Raw genomic sequence first — 16,049 nt, forward strand, 5'->3', positions numbered from 1 at the left:
ACCAGAGTTATGAAGATTAGGGAAAGCAGGGTGCAGTGGCTCATGCCTGTAATTCCAGAGACTTGGGAGACCAAGGCAGGAGGATTGCAAATTCAAGGCCAGTCTCATCAACTTAGAGAAACCCTTAACCACTTAGTAATACCCTGCCTCAAAATAAAAATAGAAAGGACTGGAGATAGCTGGGCATGGTGGCACAAGCTTGGGAGGCTGAGGCAGGAGGATCCATAGTTCAAAGCCAGCCTCAGAAACTTAATGAAGCCCTAAATAACTAAGACCCTGACTCAAAATAAAATTGACTGAAGATGTGGTTCATTGGTTAAGTACCACTGGGTTCAACCCCCAGTACCAAAAAAAAAGAAAAGAAAAAAACAGATTTAAGGAAAAAATATAGTGGAGTGTAGTAGCACATAACTTGGGAGGCTGAGACAGGAGAATTGCAAAGCCAGCATGAGAAACTTAGTGAGACCCTGTCTCAAAAGCAGGACTGGGGTTGTAGCTCAGCAGTAGAGCGCTGGCTAAGCACGTATGAGGCCCTGAGTTCGAACCTCAGCACCACATGTAAATGAATGAATGAATGAATGAATGAATGAAATGTGTCCAACTACAAGTAAAAAAAATAACAATAATTAAAAATAAATAAATAAAAAGGGGCTGGAGTTGTGGCTCAGTGGTAGAGTGCTTGCCTAAGGCATGTGAGGCACTGGGTTCCCTCCTCAGCACCACATAAAACTAAGTAAATAAAATAAAGGTATTGTGTCTATCTACAGCTAAAAATATATATATCTAAAAAAATTAAAAGGGTTGGGCATTTAAAGTACCTTGGGTTCAATACCCAATTAAAAAAAATTAGAATAGACTTTAAACAGGATGGTTATTTATAAACATTTGAAAGATTACTTTATAAAAAAGTGGATCCTGTTTATTTTGAGGAATTATCAACCGCATATAGGGAAATATATACTGGCTCCTAGAAAGAAAATAATTTCTGGTCTTTCTTTCTGAAGACAGATTGAGTGTTCTGTGAGGTAGTAAAATCATTATAGCTGGTAGAGAGGGTTGGAATATATTAAATAAAGGGTTGGATAATACAAACTGTACAGTGTCTGAGTTTCTGTGGGCATCAAACAGCCTTTGCAAGGCTTTAGCAGACCTTATGCATGAACTAATTCTCTTATTTCTGTGACCAGGTTCCTTACCAGTTAATATGACTACACATTTCCCATAGATTTTATTTTTATACCATAGATTTTGCCTTCATGGGTATAGATAATAAGGCATTGATTAAATCAGTCAGCTGTTCTTTCTTGTTATTTTCTAGTGACATTTAACTATGATACTAAAGTAATATCTAACTTGTAGTAGATTATGGCTTCCAGTTACGATATCTTCTAGATGTAGAAGAGTTTTTATTTACATTCTCTTCTGTAGAAATGAATTAAAAATGAAAATTGAAAGATAGGCGTGGTGATACACACCTATAATTCAAGCAACTCAGGAGACTGAGGCAGAATGATCACAATTTTAAGGCCAGTTTTAGCAATTCAGCAAGACTTTGTCTAAAAAATTAAAAAGGCTGGGGATGTAGCTCAGTGGTAAAGTGTATTTAAGTTACACCTCCCCCAACCACTTCCCTCCCCACTAGTTTTAAAGAAATGTCTAACCCATCTATGGCTCATAGACTGCCTGGAAAAAAATCACTCAGTTTTTTAAATTCAGATTTTAAGGATTACTGTTATATTGAATGATAATTAAAGAAATGAATAAGAATCAGAGGGTTTTTGACTTTGCAGGGACTTTGGCTGATATGTGTTTCTTTGGATTTGGGGAAAATATTTCAGTGGTTGGTGGGGATAGAAAAGGTATTTGAACCAGAGGAAGGCTGACTGAGAGAACCAATCCTTCTTCCAGCCCCACTGAATCTAAACATTGTTTCTTGTGGATTTGTGGATTGTTTGTTTTGTTTTGTTTTTTATGCTGTTGAGCTCAAAGGTAGCATTTATTTTGGCGGAAAATGCTGATAGGATAAAGGTAGCTTGATTATTAATTTTCTATTCAAATCACTTTCACACATAAAAAAAACTGAGGCTCAGAGATAATGTTTCACAAAGCTCACAGAGTGTGTTATGGTAGAATGCAAATGAAATCTTTGACGTCAGCCCATCCTTCCTAAAAGTATTATGTCAGTGTTTCTCAAACTTCTCTGATTGTATTTGCCTGAAGTACTTAGAAAAAATTAAGTCTCCTCTTGACCCACTAAATCACAATCTCTGTGAAGGATGAGAAATATTACATTAATAGTGTATAGAAATAGTTTGGGCATTTGCTTTTTAAAGGAGATTTTTAAAGTCTTTGAATAATTGGAAGGGAAGTCATATTTACACCATCTTTAAACCAGTTAGTGCTACAGAGAATATTATTAGTAACAACTTTGGTTATAAAACTCAATGTGATAGTCAGCCTGTGGTCTTTTAAGCCAAATAAAGAAAAAAAAATCATAAATAACAAAATGTTGCATCTTAAAAACAGTGCTGATTTTTTTAAAATAATGAAACCAGTCAGCTTTTTCTGTTAGTCTGTATGATGTAGACTGATTAATTGAATTAATCCAATTATTTTCATTTGCATCTTCCTTTGTTTTTCAGGGACAGCTCTTGTCCTTGCCAGATTACCGTTGGATAAGATTACTGAATGTCTTAGTGAACTATGTTCTGTTCAGGTTATGGCATTGAAAAAGGTGAGTCCAATTAAGCAAGGGAAGAAACAAATACAAGATATTAATATGTTAGAAAATAAGACAAAATTACTTACTTGTCTTTCATCTGCCTAGAAAAGCCAAAAGAATAAACTGAAAATTTATTAAAATTAGTAAGTGTCAAAGTAGCTACATATAAGAAAAAAAGTACTAGCAATGCATTCCTTTACAACAGGGATATATTCTGAGAAGTGCCCCTGGGTAGTAGACTGTTCTGTATTTTTGTGTATGATAGAGTGTACTTAATACAGACCTAGATTGTTTAGGTTAATCACTTGACTTGGCCTCTTGGATACAGTCAAGAGATGCAGTGAACATGAGATAGAGACTGCTTCTGGTATATCCATGGTATGCTATTTTAAGTAAAAAAATTTTAATAACTAAAAGAATACCCTTTTTTCTTCTTTCTTTTTTTTATTTGGCTATACTGGAGAGTGAATCCAGGGGCATTCTACCACTGAGCTATCTCCCCAACCATTTTTTATTTTCAGACAGGGTCTTGTTAAATTGCCAATGCTGGCCTTGAACTTGAGACCCTTCTGGCTCAGCCTTCTAAGTCACTGGGGGTTATAGGCATGTGCAACAGTGCCCATCTAGAAGTAGTACACTTTAAAATAATGATAAAAAGTATAGTATAGTAAATACATAAACCAGCAATGATCATTGTTATCAAGTTTTATGTATTGTACTCAATTGTATGTGCTATACTTTTTGAGGGGGAAGGAGTGGTAATAGGGATTGAACCCAGGGACACTGTACCTCTGAGCTACATCACAGCCCTTTTTATTTACTGAAACAAGGTCTCTAAGTTGCCTAGGCTAGCCTCAAACTTGTGCTCCTCTTACCTCTGCTCCTGAGTAGCTGGGATTACAGGCATGTGCCACCATGCCCAACTGTGCTATGCTTTTCTACCATTAGCGCAATAGGTTTGTTTATACCAGCATCACCACAAAAACCACATCAGTAATGTCTTGCACTCTGATGTTAGGACAGTTACAAAGTCACTAGACAAAAAGATATTTTCAGTCCTTTTACAATCTTATGGTAACACCATTGTATAAATAAATGGTCCATCATTAACCAAACATTGGTTATATAGCACCTGCTATGCAAGTACTCTACCTTTAAGCTACATTCTTGGCTCTCTTATATTTTAAAGATGTCTATTAATGTACATTTTTAGCACAATAACTGTAGACATATGGTAGGGTTTTTATAACTTGATATAATGATTCTGGAATTCATCTCTAATAATACACTGGTAGAAATTTATCTAAGAAATTTTCAGGGACTAGGCATGTTGCTTGTTGTTAGAGCAAGGCCTAGCAAGTGTGAGGTCCTGGGTTTGATCCTCAGTACTGAAAAAGAAAGAAAGAAAATGATTTAGGAAATAAGAATGATAGGCAACTTGCTTGGAGTATATTATAAAGCTATAATTTGAAAGCTTTATAGCATAAAGCTAAATATAAATATATTATCTTACATATATTTAATTATAATGTAACATATTCAGTCTACATTATAATATATAATGTGAATAATATCTTAATCTGTGGGGGGAAAAATCAAATGATGCTGTTTTCTGCTCCTAAGTATATGAGCGTAAAATATAATATATAGGCTTAAGATACAGGGTGATGAAAGAAAATTTTTGACAATTTAAATTAAGTTTACAGCATTTGAGTAATTTTTAAGACGCTCTTATAAGGAGATAAGCAGAAATTGAGACAGAATTGATGTTTAAGGATTTGTGGTGTTTGCTATGGATTTGTACTTGTGACCACTAGATAATGTCTCTCTGTCTCTTCAGCTGTTGTCTCAGGAGCCCAGCAATGGCATATCCTCAGATCCCACTGTGTTCTTAGATCGCCTGGCAGTGATATTTAGGTAAGAAGGGAGACTCTGGATTTCTTACTTGGGTTAGAATTTCAGATGAATCCATTATATATGATGAAATAAGCAAACTTTTTTCCTTATATTTTGAAGTACTTTCATAATGCTCTCTTTCAGGAGACTAAGCCTGTTACTGAAGTTTTGGTACAAAGTCAAATTCTGAGAATTCAATCTTAGTTTATCTCTGTCAAAAGACCCTTTAAAAACATAATTGAACGCTGGGCATGGTGGCGTATGCTTATAATCCCAGCAGCTTGGGAGGCTAAGGCAGGAGGATCACCAGTTGAAAGCCAGCCTCAGCAAAAAGCAAAGCACTAAGCAACTCAGACCCTGTCTGTAAATAAAATACAAAGTAGGACTGGGGGGATGTGACTGATTGGTCGAGTGCCCCTGAGTTCAATCCCCAGTACCCTCCTTCTCCCAAAATATATATAATTGAACTAGTTCTGGTGGAACACCTAATCCCAGCTATTTAGAAGGCTGAGACAGGAGGGTTGTAGCCTTAGCAGCTTAGTGAGACTGTCTCAAAAAATAAAAAGGACTGGAAATAAAGGTCAGTGGTTGAGTGCCCTGGGTTCAATCCCCAGTACTAGGGGTGGGGGATGGGGTGGGGAGGAAAACGCGCGCACACGCGCGCGCACACACACGCGCACACACACACATTATATATAATAATTATATCTAAAATATAGTAATTATATTACATATGAATAATTATGTGTGATAGTATTATATAGTATATAATAATTATAAATAATTTGTGTGTAGTTTTAATTTGTATATATAACTATGCAAATTATATGATTTATATGTATAATTATATATAAATATGATTCTGTTTTAAAAATATTTATTTTTTAAGTTGTAGTTGGACACAATACCTTTATTTCATTTATTTTTTATGTGGTGCTGAGGATCGAACCCAGGGCCTTGCATGTGCTAAGCAAGCACTCTACCACTGAGCCACAACCCCAGCCCCTAAATATACATTTTCAGGGATTCTTAAATTTTAGCATGTTTCAGAATCACCTTGAAAGTTTATCAAAACAAAAATGTTAGTTCCCATCCTTCAAGTGTCTTGATTCATTGGATCTTGGTAGTACCCCCAAATTTGTATATCTAATAAATTCCCAGGTGATGCTGCTTGCTATTCTAAAGACCACACTTTCAGAATCATTGCTATATGGTATATGGTTCAAAAAACAATAATAATAATAAAACCATCTTCAATAATCAGATGAAATTAATCCTCCTGTGAAGAGGAGCTCAATAATTAAAAAGGCATTTGAATAACATTCAGAGCCCGATCTTGACTAAATTACACAATTTATAAACTCATGGGCCCCTTGGGCGTATATGTCAGAGTAGTATTCACTTAGAAAACCTATGTAGAGGGCTAGGGGTACAGCTCAGTTGGAGAGTGCTTGCCTTGCGTGCATAAGGCCCTGAGTTCAATCCCTAGCACCACCAAAAAAAAAAAAAAAAGAAAAGAAAAGAAAAAGAAAGGAAGAAAAGAAAATGTATGTGGGATAAGTTAAAATAAAGGTATTGTTTTTGCTTCTTAGCTATTGTCAACAAATATCTTTCTATTTTGGTGCAGAGTTTTCCTTATGTAATTAGGAAAGCCCTATTATATGCCATTCTTGAGAACCTATTGATAATAGTCATTATTTTACATTAAATGAAAGAAAATTTGTGATAGATGTAAATGCTTGAATTAAAGAAAATCAGATTTTTATTATGTTGTGTTTAAAATCGAAGAATAGGGCTGAGGATGGAGCTCAGTGGTAGAGTACTTACCTAGGAGGTACAAGACCTTGGGTTCAATCCCCCCAGTATTGCAAAAAGAAAAATATTTAAAATTTTAAAGAGTAGTATGGAGTTAGTAATCCTGCAGTTTTTTTCTCCCTTATTTTTCTTCAAATTAGTGGACTCCAGAAATAGAAGAGTTGGATTTGACTTACGGGTGGATCTGTGTTGTTTATCATTGGGTTCAGAATAGAATTATAAGAAACATTTCTGGTAGACAATAAGGCCTAAAGATTTTTGTGGATCTGTGTTGTTTATCATTGGGTTCAGAATAGAATTACAAGAAACATTTCTGGTAGACAACAAGGCCTAAAGATTTTTGTCTTTTAATGCTAGCAGCACTCAGTTTTTCATGGTATATTCAAACAGCTTGTGTATATTTTTATTATTAATTTAGAAGAAACTACATATTTATGTTTACAAAAGGAACGGGATATGGAAAAGGTGGAAATAGTGCCCCATATCCCTAATAACCAGAGTTAGAATAGAATTTGAAGGTTATAGTGGAAGTGGCATAGTGGTGGTAAAAAATGATAATATGGGGCTGGGGTTGTGGCTCAGGCTCAGTGGTAGAGCACTCGTCTAGCACATGCAAAGCCCTGGGTTCGATCCTCAGCACCACATATAAATAAATAAATAAAGGTATTGTGTCCAACTATAACTAAAAATAAAAAAAATTTAAAAAATGATAATATGGTTTAAAGTGTGCTTTTTTGGTGTGAATGGAATAGGAGGGAAAGGTGTTGATATAAGTAAATGAGTGTATTATCTGGTTTTCTTCATTTGAAAGAAAGATATACTAAGTAAGCAAACAGGGACCAAGGCTCTGGTCCTCAGCAAAATTATTCTCCTTTAACAATTTTGGACCCTTTTCTTTTCTCAGACATACCAATCCCATTGTGGAAAATGGACAGACTCATCCATGCCAAAAAGTCATACAGGAAGTAAGTATTAATGGATGCCTATGGAATCAAGGCTTTCTTGTGTTCATTTCAAAGGTTTCTTCTGTTCTTTCAAGGCTTTGGGTAACTGGGTTAATAAGGTGTTGTCTTCTAAATTCATAAGGATATTAAATTTGTTTGTAGGGTTCCAGTTTCAGTGAAATGAGGAACAGAGTCATCCAAATACTTTTTTTTTTTTAAATTGTGGTGCTGGGGATTGAATCCAGGGCCTTGTACATGCAAGACAAGAACTCTACCAACTGAGCTGTATCCTAAGCCCCACCCAGATACTTTTAATTTTAGATTTGATAACAAAGCCAGCTGTGGGGAAATACACTGAAAGGCCAAAGAAGAAATAGAGATTTAACTGTGTGTGATTCCTAGAATTTCTAGGAGGACTGATAAATCTTAGCACAATGTTTTTGACAAAGCTAGTGGCTTCAGTTTCCCTGTTGAAAACATATTTCCCTTGTACTTTTGTTCACTGAGGAAAATGTGAAAAATCAGGAGTCATAGTTGTGAGGAGTGAGCTTCAGACTTGAGGTGGATTGCATAAATCTTAAATATCCTTAATTGTTTATCAAATTATGCTGTTTCCTTAACACCAGTCTTCTGTTCAAGGTCTTCTGCCTTCCTAAAACTACTTAAACATCTCTTCCTCTGTAACCCATTTTCATTCTCATGCAAGAAGGTTGAAGAAGGTTGTAATTTAGAAAATTGCAATCTGCATTTTAGTAAAATTAGACATGTTGTTGGGCTGGGGGTGTAGCTCAATGAAGAACATTTGCCTAGTATGTACAAGGGCCTCAGTTCAATCCCCCCCCACCCCACACACACCACACCAAATTAAAAAACAAAACAAAACATATTCTTCCTAAAGAATCACTATGAGCTGTGGTGGCATATGCCTATAATCCTAGTGATTGGTAAGGCTAAGACAGGCGTATTACAAGTTCAAAGGCAGCCTCAGCAACTCGGCAAGACTCTGTCTCTAAATAAAATATAGATGTGGCTGGGGGTGTGGCTCAGTGGTTAAAGTGCCCCTGGGTTCAATTCCCAGTCCCCCCCCCCCCAAAAAAAAAAAAAAGTCCAGAATCACTTTATTTCTCTTCAGAAGCAATTGAGGGACTGGGAGTGTGACTTACTGGTAGAAGGCTTGACTAGCATACGTGAAGTGTTAGGTTCGATCCTCAGTACTGCCAAAAAAGAAAAAAGAAAAAAATTAGCTGGGTGCAGTGGCACACACCTTGTAATCTAGAGACTTGGGAGGCTCAGGCAGGAGGATTACAAATTTGAGCCCATTCTGAGCAATTTAGTGAGATCATGTCTCAAAATATGAAAAGAGCTGGGAGTATAGCTTGATGATAGAGGACTTGCCTGGCATGTGGTAGGCTCTGATTTCAATTCCCAGTAATAGGAAAAAAAGAAAAAGAAAAGATCAAGTTTTACTGATGGGTAATGGGTTGAACCTATGCACATATGTGTGTGCATACACTGGCCAAAATCAGGTCATGTATATTTTTATAAAAAGTTTTATCCAGATTATTTAAAAGCCAAATCAGATAGTACCATCGTAGGAGCACTATTTGAGCTTTTAGATGTTGATTATTTTCTTTCTTGTGTTCTTTTGACTCAGATATGGCCAGTTTTATCCGAGACTCTAAATAAACACCGGGCTGATAATCGGATTGTAGAGCGTTGTTGCAGGTGCCTTCGCTTTGCTGTTCGCTGTGTAGGCAAAGGTTCTGCAGCCCTGCTGCAACCACTAGTCACACAGGTAAGTTCTCCACAAAAGCAGAATGTTAAATGCACAGAATTTGAAATAAGACCCTTTAGATCAAAAAGTTTTACTGCCAAAATGCTCTCAATTTATTAAGTGCAAACTGAAAAATATTTCAAAGAAATAAGTGCCTGTGGTAGATATGTTGTCTATAAGGAAAACAACTTGTAATCTCTTTTGTATAATTGTAGTCTGACTACATTCCAGTGTGAAATTATGTGAAGAGAATGAGTCATGCTCAGCCCTTATATACCAAAGCTAAGCACTTACAGATTAATTTCCTTGGGGAAAAACTGTAGCAAGTCAAACTTCACTATTTCTTGGTCCAAAGATATTTTATAGACCACAATTTGTTGTTCACATATATCTCTTATTTGTTAAAAATGAATTTTATTTATTTTTATCCTTAAAGTCAATATGATAGCAAGATTTTCTGTATGAAGTACTCACATCTAGAACTACAATATATGAGATGCCTCAGCTTACATCACTAAGTAATTTGTATTTATGTTAACCTCAAAGCAGGGCCATAAACTTTGCCAGTGTACCCACATTTTAAGTATTATCTATTGACTTTGATTGTGTATGTGCTACATGGGTAAGTTGTTAGAAGACTGAACAGCCTGTTAAGGCCTATACTTTTTACTGTGTGGCCCTTCAAAATAAAAGTTGGCCAACCCCTGATTTCAGTCATTCATTAATAGTACATATAGTTTTGAGTCTGTAACACTGAACAGATTCATAGCTCTCATCTTATGCTTGCTCATTCCATGGCATATGCTGGTAGAAGAATTACCAAATCCTTCAGCCCCCACCAAGCTCATAGTTGAATTTATATACTAAGATCAAATGGCATTTTAAATGGGTGAATGTGTCTCGAGTAAAAAATCCTGAACAAATATTTTAAATGTATATATTGTACTAAGGTTTTATTTTATTTATTTTTTAGTTGTAGATGGACACAATGCCTTTATTTTGTTTGTTTATTTTTATGTGGTGCTGAGGATCGAACCCAGTGCCTCACACTAGAGGCATTTGCTAGGCAAATGCTCTCTACAACTGAGCCACAACCCCCTGTACTAAGATTTTATTTTGTTGAAATTGAAATATCTTGATTGGAAATAAGTTTTTTACTTAAAAAGTAAAATAGATGAGTTTAAGATCAACTCAAAATCTTAAACAGTTTTTGCATCTTAAGCATGTAGCTTAGTGGTAAAGTGCCCCTGGATTCAGTCCCCAAAATAAACATAAAGAGTTCTTTCACTGTCTTCTCTAAGATAAGGACATTTGATATTTTTGTTGCTATTGTGGTTTTATATATGGTCTTAAAAAAATAAGACTTGTTGATATTGCAAATAAAATTTGAGCACATACTGTTATAGTTTTACAAATATTACGTGAGTTCCCTCATGGCTTCCAGTTTGAAATATTGATAATTCTCTTACAACATTGTTTTAGCAAAATAAAAGATCAAAGGCTTGAAAGATCTCTTAAATAGAGAACTTGAAAATTATGGAGAAATTGAGGCCTGGGTTTACTATATTGCCTTAAAGAGACCAATCTGTCTCTCAGTTGCTTCCTGGAAAATAGCTACCTAAGTTGATACTTTTTGAAGGGTAAAGATTTTAATTAATTTTTTTTTTTTTTACTTTTTTTTTTCCTAATTAATCCTGGGGGTTGACAGTACTCTGTGCTACTGAGCTATAATCCTCAGCCCTTTTAAATTTTTTATTTTGAGACAAGGTCTTCCTAAGTTGCCAAGGATAGCCTCAAACTTGGTATTTTCCTGCCTCAGTCTCTTGTAAGTGAGATTACAGGTGTGCCCCACCACCCTTTGCAAAACTGATGAATTTTTTTCCCTTGGCAGATGGTGAATGTATACCATGTACATCAGCATTCCTGTTTCCTGTACCTTGGCAGTATCCTTGTTGATGAGTATGGCATGGAAGAAGGCTGTCGGCAGGGACTTCTAGACATGCTCCAGGTATGTGTTTCCTTGGCACAGCAGATGCATCAGGCCTAGAGGACCTAAAAGCCAAGCATTGTATTCTTCACTATGTCTTTATTTCTTTGCTTTATGTTTTCCCCTCTATGCATGTTGATTTCCTCATAACAGGAATGTAGAAACTTGCTCTTTGTTTTCTGTACAGATGAGATTGGCAGAAAGAGCAAGCGAGCGAACTTGGCTGCATGAGTATAATAATCATTATAAATAGTATTGCATGATTTATGTTTTCCTGTGATAGAGTGGAATGTTTTTCAGGGGAGTGGGAAAGCATAGGCTTTCCAAACTCAAACATAATTGTATATTTAATTTCTTGCCTGGAATAGCCAATTAACTAGTTTATTTTGCAACAGAGAGAGTTTTGGAGTTCATAGCAGGTGTTGGAAAATGCCTCTAATATACTACTTTTTCCTCCTTTCTAGTCACCTGGGAGCAATAGATAAGGGAATTAAAGTGTGCTACTCCTTTTCCCAAGATATTATTTCACGTAAAATTGACATTTCAGGGTTGTTATGCAAACTTCATCTACTCCCTAGATCACATTTATAAATAGTGTCTTTGCTTTCAGAAACTTATAAAACTTTGAGATGATATTTTTCTGGTTTTATGAACTGAAATCTATACCTTTTACCTCTTCTGAAATGTAGATTTCATGTGTGGAAACAGTTTCAATCAGAAAATTTTTTTCTCTTGCTTTTACTGATTCATATCCCATCTACCCCACCCCACCTCTTTTTCTCTCTTCTCTTTTTTTCCCCTTAATATTGGGGATTGAAATTAGTACAGGGGCTTTACCACTAAACTACATGGCCACAGAGCCTTGTCAAATGCTGAGGCTGGCCTTGAACTTGTAATCCTCCTGCCTCGGTCTTCCAAGTCACTGGGATTATAGGCGTGCTTCATAATACCTGGCTTCCCTGATCTGATTCTCATCACAATCTTTTCTTTTCTCACCTGTGCTGCCCTTTTTTATTCCCTTTGTATTTGTTGTGATATTTGGCAAGTCTGAATGCTGTAGCTTTATAAGTATTTCTTTTAAAATCACTGTTCTAATCTAGGCACTGTGCATCCCTACCTTTCAACTCCTGGAACAGCAGAATGGTCTCCAGAACCACCCTGACACTGTAGATGACCTGTTCAGGCTAGCCTACCAGGCAAGTCCTTCTGAAAAACAAACTAAACTTTTTTTTTTTTTTAATTAATTGCTCATCCCCATCTCTGCTTAATCTTGCCATCTGACACCTGGTTATTTCCTTCTCTATAAAATGAGATCATTGGAGAACAGAGATTAATGATTCATAACCCAAAGGTAAATTGTGAACTGGTATATCCCTAGAGGTTAACGAGGATATACTGGGTGAGAGCAGGCAGAAAAATATCTGAGTTCCTACCATGAAGAAGAGAACATGCACAAAGCACAAATGTGCTTGGTATGGGTTGTGTGGTATAGCTCAGTGGAGGCCCCTAGTTTCAATTCCTAGCATCCGAAAAAAAAAAAAGTGCCTGGTATGAACATTTGACTAGATAATCTCTACAACCCTCATAGTGTTTATGCCGCTGTGATTATTTCATGCTTCATCCCAGCTTTTTCCTTGAGAAGGTTAACATCCTTCAGATTTAATCATATCTCAGAACAAAGAATTCCTAGGATTTTAAAATGCCTTAGAAGTTACTAGTCCAGCTCTACCCTCACCAGGCTGCCATCACTCCTATCCATTAAATTTCTTTTACCAATAGCACCGACAACATTGTTGCTGACTTTCTGCTTGAATTCCTTCTTGGTCCTTTGTTAAGGAATTTGAACCAAGTCAGTGAACAAATTTAAATACATTTTTTAAGAAAACTTTGAGATGCTCGGGATTGAACCTAAGGATTCATACATATTAAGCATGCACTCTACCACTCAGCCCCACTATTTAAATTATTGTACCAGTGAAAATTTGAAGTCTTATTGACTTGACTATTTCATCTTAGAATTGAATATAGAATACTGCTTTTGTTGGTTTTTGGACAGGTTTAAAAAACAAAACAAAACCTTATTTGTGAATTGATAAAAGAATTATTGGACAGGCAGTCAACCATTGTTTTACCAGGATATCTTTCTTGGAAAACTCTTTGCATGTGGTGAAGTAAATTCAGAACATACTGTATTCTTTAAAAAAAATTCTTCCTGTACAATAAAGAATCTGAAAGAACAGGAGATGAGGAAATATAGCTAAGTGGTAGAATGCTTGCCTAGCATGTGTGAGGCCCTGGGTTCAATCCCTAGCATGGTCCCCCCCCAAAAAAAATATGTGTGTGTGTATATATATATATGTATGTATGTATGTATTTCTACTTGATACTTCTCATCTTCCATAATCTGGATGGTGGTTGCACACATGTAATACTTGGGAGACTTGGGTAGGGGAATCTCAAGTTTAAGATCAACCTGGGAAATTTAGTGAGACCACCGTCTCACAAACAATTGGTAAAATCTTGTGGTAATTTAAAACAAACAAACAAAAAAAAACCCAAAACTCAAGCAAAACTACTTTAAAAATTCAGCATTTTCCAACCAAATTGAACACACAACTTGTTTTTGAGGAATTCTTATTGACATCCTGGAAACTGGTGTTCTATAGAATATAGTTTGGGAAATGCTATTCTAATGTGTTGAGGCTCTTTTGTACTGATCTTTGAAGCTACTTCAAAGTCTTAATTGGAAATTGAGTTTGGCAACATGTCTTTTCATATGCTAATCTAAAATATGGCCCCTTTCTTGCCTTTTTGTTTCCAATAAATATTTTTTAAAGAGCAGTTTTAGGTTCACAGCAAAACTGAGTAAACTAAGTATAGAATTCCCATATTCCTCCAGTTTCTCTGTCCCAAACAAGCAAACATAGCCTCCTCTATTAGCATTCCCCTCTAGAGTGGGCCATTTGTTATAATCAGTGAACCTGCATTCACACATCATTGCCCAAAGTTCATAGTTTACATTAGGGTTTACTTTTGGTGTACCCATTTTGTGAGTTTTAACAAAACTATCCACCATTATAGCATTTTCACTGCCTAAAAATCTTCTGTGCTGTATTTATTCCTTCCTCCCTACAATTATAGCAACAGTTGATCTTTTTGGTATCTTCATGTTTTTTTATCCTTTACCCTGCTTGCTTTTTTGTAGCCTAATCTCACCATTTATTATATCCAGCCTCTCTTTCCATAACAGGTTTATTCAGCGTAGCCCTGTCACCTTACTGAGGAGCCAAGTAGTCATCCCAATCTTACAGTGGGCCATTGCCTCTACTACCCTGGATCACCGGGATGCCAATTGTAGTGTCATGAGGTTCCTACGAGACCTCATCCATACAGGGGTAGCCAATGATGTAAGTATAAACATTGTACCTTTCCTACTTAACAGATTATCATCTCTTCCTCACTTTTTAGGGGAAAACCAGTATGCTAGTAGGTCCATATTTGATCTGTATTACCAGACATATATCATAGTTGATCATTCACCCCCTGGATTATTAACTCCAGATCTAAGGCAGCTGTGCTAAGTGCCTTAGGCATCTTGTAGACAAAGCAGTCTAAAACTGTCCCTGTTTCCAAAATATTTGGTGTCTAGTTGAAGAGATAAATAGACATAGAGATGAGTGATAAAAGTCATGATTGCTATGAGTCAGAATAGGGAAGGTTCTGGACAGAAATTAGTTGGGGTAACTGTCTTAAAAAGAAGAAACTTAAAGCCATAAGATAGAGATAGAACTTTGATGGATTAGAGAGGAGGATAGTCTAATTGGTATATAAACTGTGATCAGGAAAAGTCAGAATAGCACAAAGTATGCTAGTAGACAATGAATAAACCTGTTTGGCTATGTAGTGAAGTGGTTCACAAGATTTTCAAAGGTAAATTTGTCTAGATGTTGAGTAGGATTGAAAGTAAAGAAGAAATATGTGAATGAACTAATAAGTAAAAAGTAATCAAGGTTTATTTTAAAAGGAAATAAGCAAGGAACAAGACAGGGAGGTGAACATGGGAGATGAAAACAAGGACATGAGTTACTTTTCACGGGGGAAAAATGCTAATCTTAATTCTTAATCATTGTTTCTCTTCTGCCTTCTAATCCTGAAAAATCAAATCATTAATATTAATCTCATCAGATACCTATGATTCCATTTCCCTCATATTAAACTCATATTTTCTTCCTAATGACAAAATATTTAATGGTCATTATGAATTCAGCTGTCACATAATGTACTTTTTTCCATGGTAAAGAGTACTTACTAGACTAATGGAGAGTGAGTTCTTGTTCTTTGGAAAGTGGAAACTAGAACCACAGTCATCTGACACTCCTGCTTTGTTACAGCATGAAGAAGACTTTGAATTACGAAAAGAACTAATTGGACAGGTGATGAACCAGCTTGGACAACAGCTTGTAAGCCAGCTGCTCCATACATGTTGCTTTTGTCTCCCCCCCTATACCTTACCAGATGTGGCTGAAGTGCTCTGGGAGATCATGCAGGTTGACAGACCGGTAAGATTCTTTCATAAGCAACCTATTCTCCTAATTCTTAAACTTAATAGACTTTGGTTCCTTGAAGCCTACCATAACTTCGAAACAAGCCCTTTTGCATATGTCCCTTAGAACCAAATTTAGGCATATTGCTAAGTTTAATTGGTAGTTGAAAGGGCCCAGAGAAGAAAAATAACTTATTATCATATTTATGTCTAAATAAACCTCTCATGAGGTTTGTACTGTGTATTACCAGAAGTAAGTACAAAGCATTGAAAGCATATGTGACTAGCCAGTAAGAAATTTTTTCCCTCATAAGAGATCCCATGTATCAGTTATAGTGAGTTGCAGATTATTCCAATATTAAATCACT

At 36.0% G+C, this 16,049-nt stretch overlaps 1 protein-coding gene across 1 annotated transcript in view; it reads left to right on the forward strand.

Moving 5' to 3' along the window:
- Positions 1-16,049, forward strand: part of Tnpo3 (transportin 3) — a 77,094-nt gene that overhangs the window by 46,726 nt on the left and 14,319 nt on the right. Inside the window, 8 exon segments of the mRNA XM_048786942.1 lie at positions 2,643-2,734; positions 4,563-4,639; positions 7,338-7,398; positions 9,032-9,172; positions 11,043-11,159; positions 12,239-12,327; positions 14,383-14,545; positions 15,530-15,697. Of these exon segments, the coding sequence (XP_048642899.1) occupies positions 2,643-2,734; positions 4,563-4,639; positions 7,338-7,398; positions 9,032-9,172; positions 11,043-11,159; positions 12,239-12,327; positions 14,383-14,545; positions 15,530-15,697 (908 nt within the window).

Source organism: Marmota marmota, unplaced genomic scaffold (genome assembly GCF_001458135.2).
Source record: "Marmota marmota marmota unplaced genomic scaffold, marMar, whole genome shotgun sequence".
NCBI lineage: Eukaryota > Metazoa > Chordata > Mammalia > Rodentia > Sciuridae > Marmota > Marmota marmota.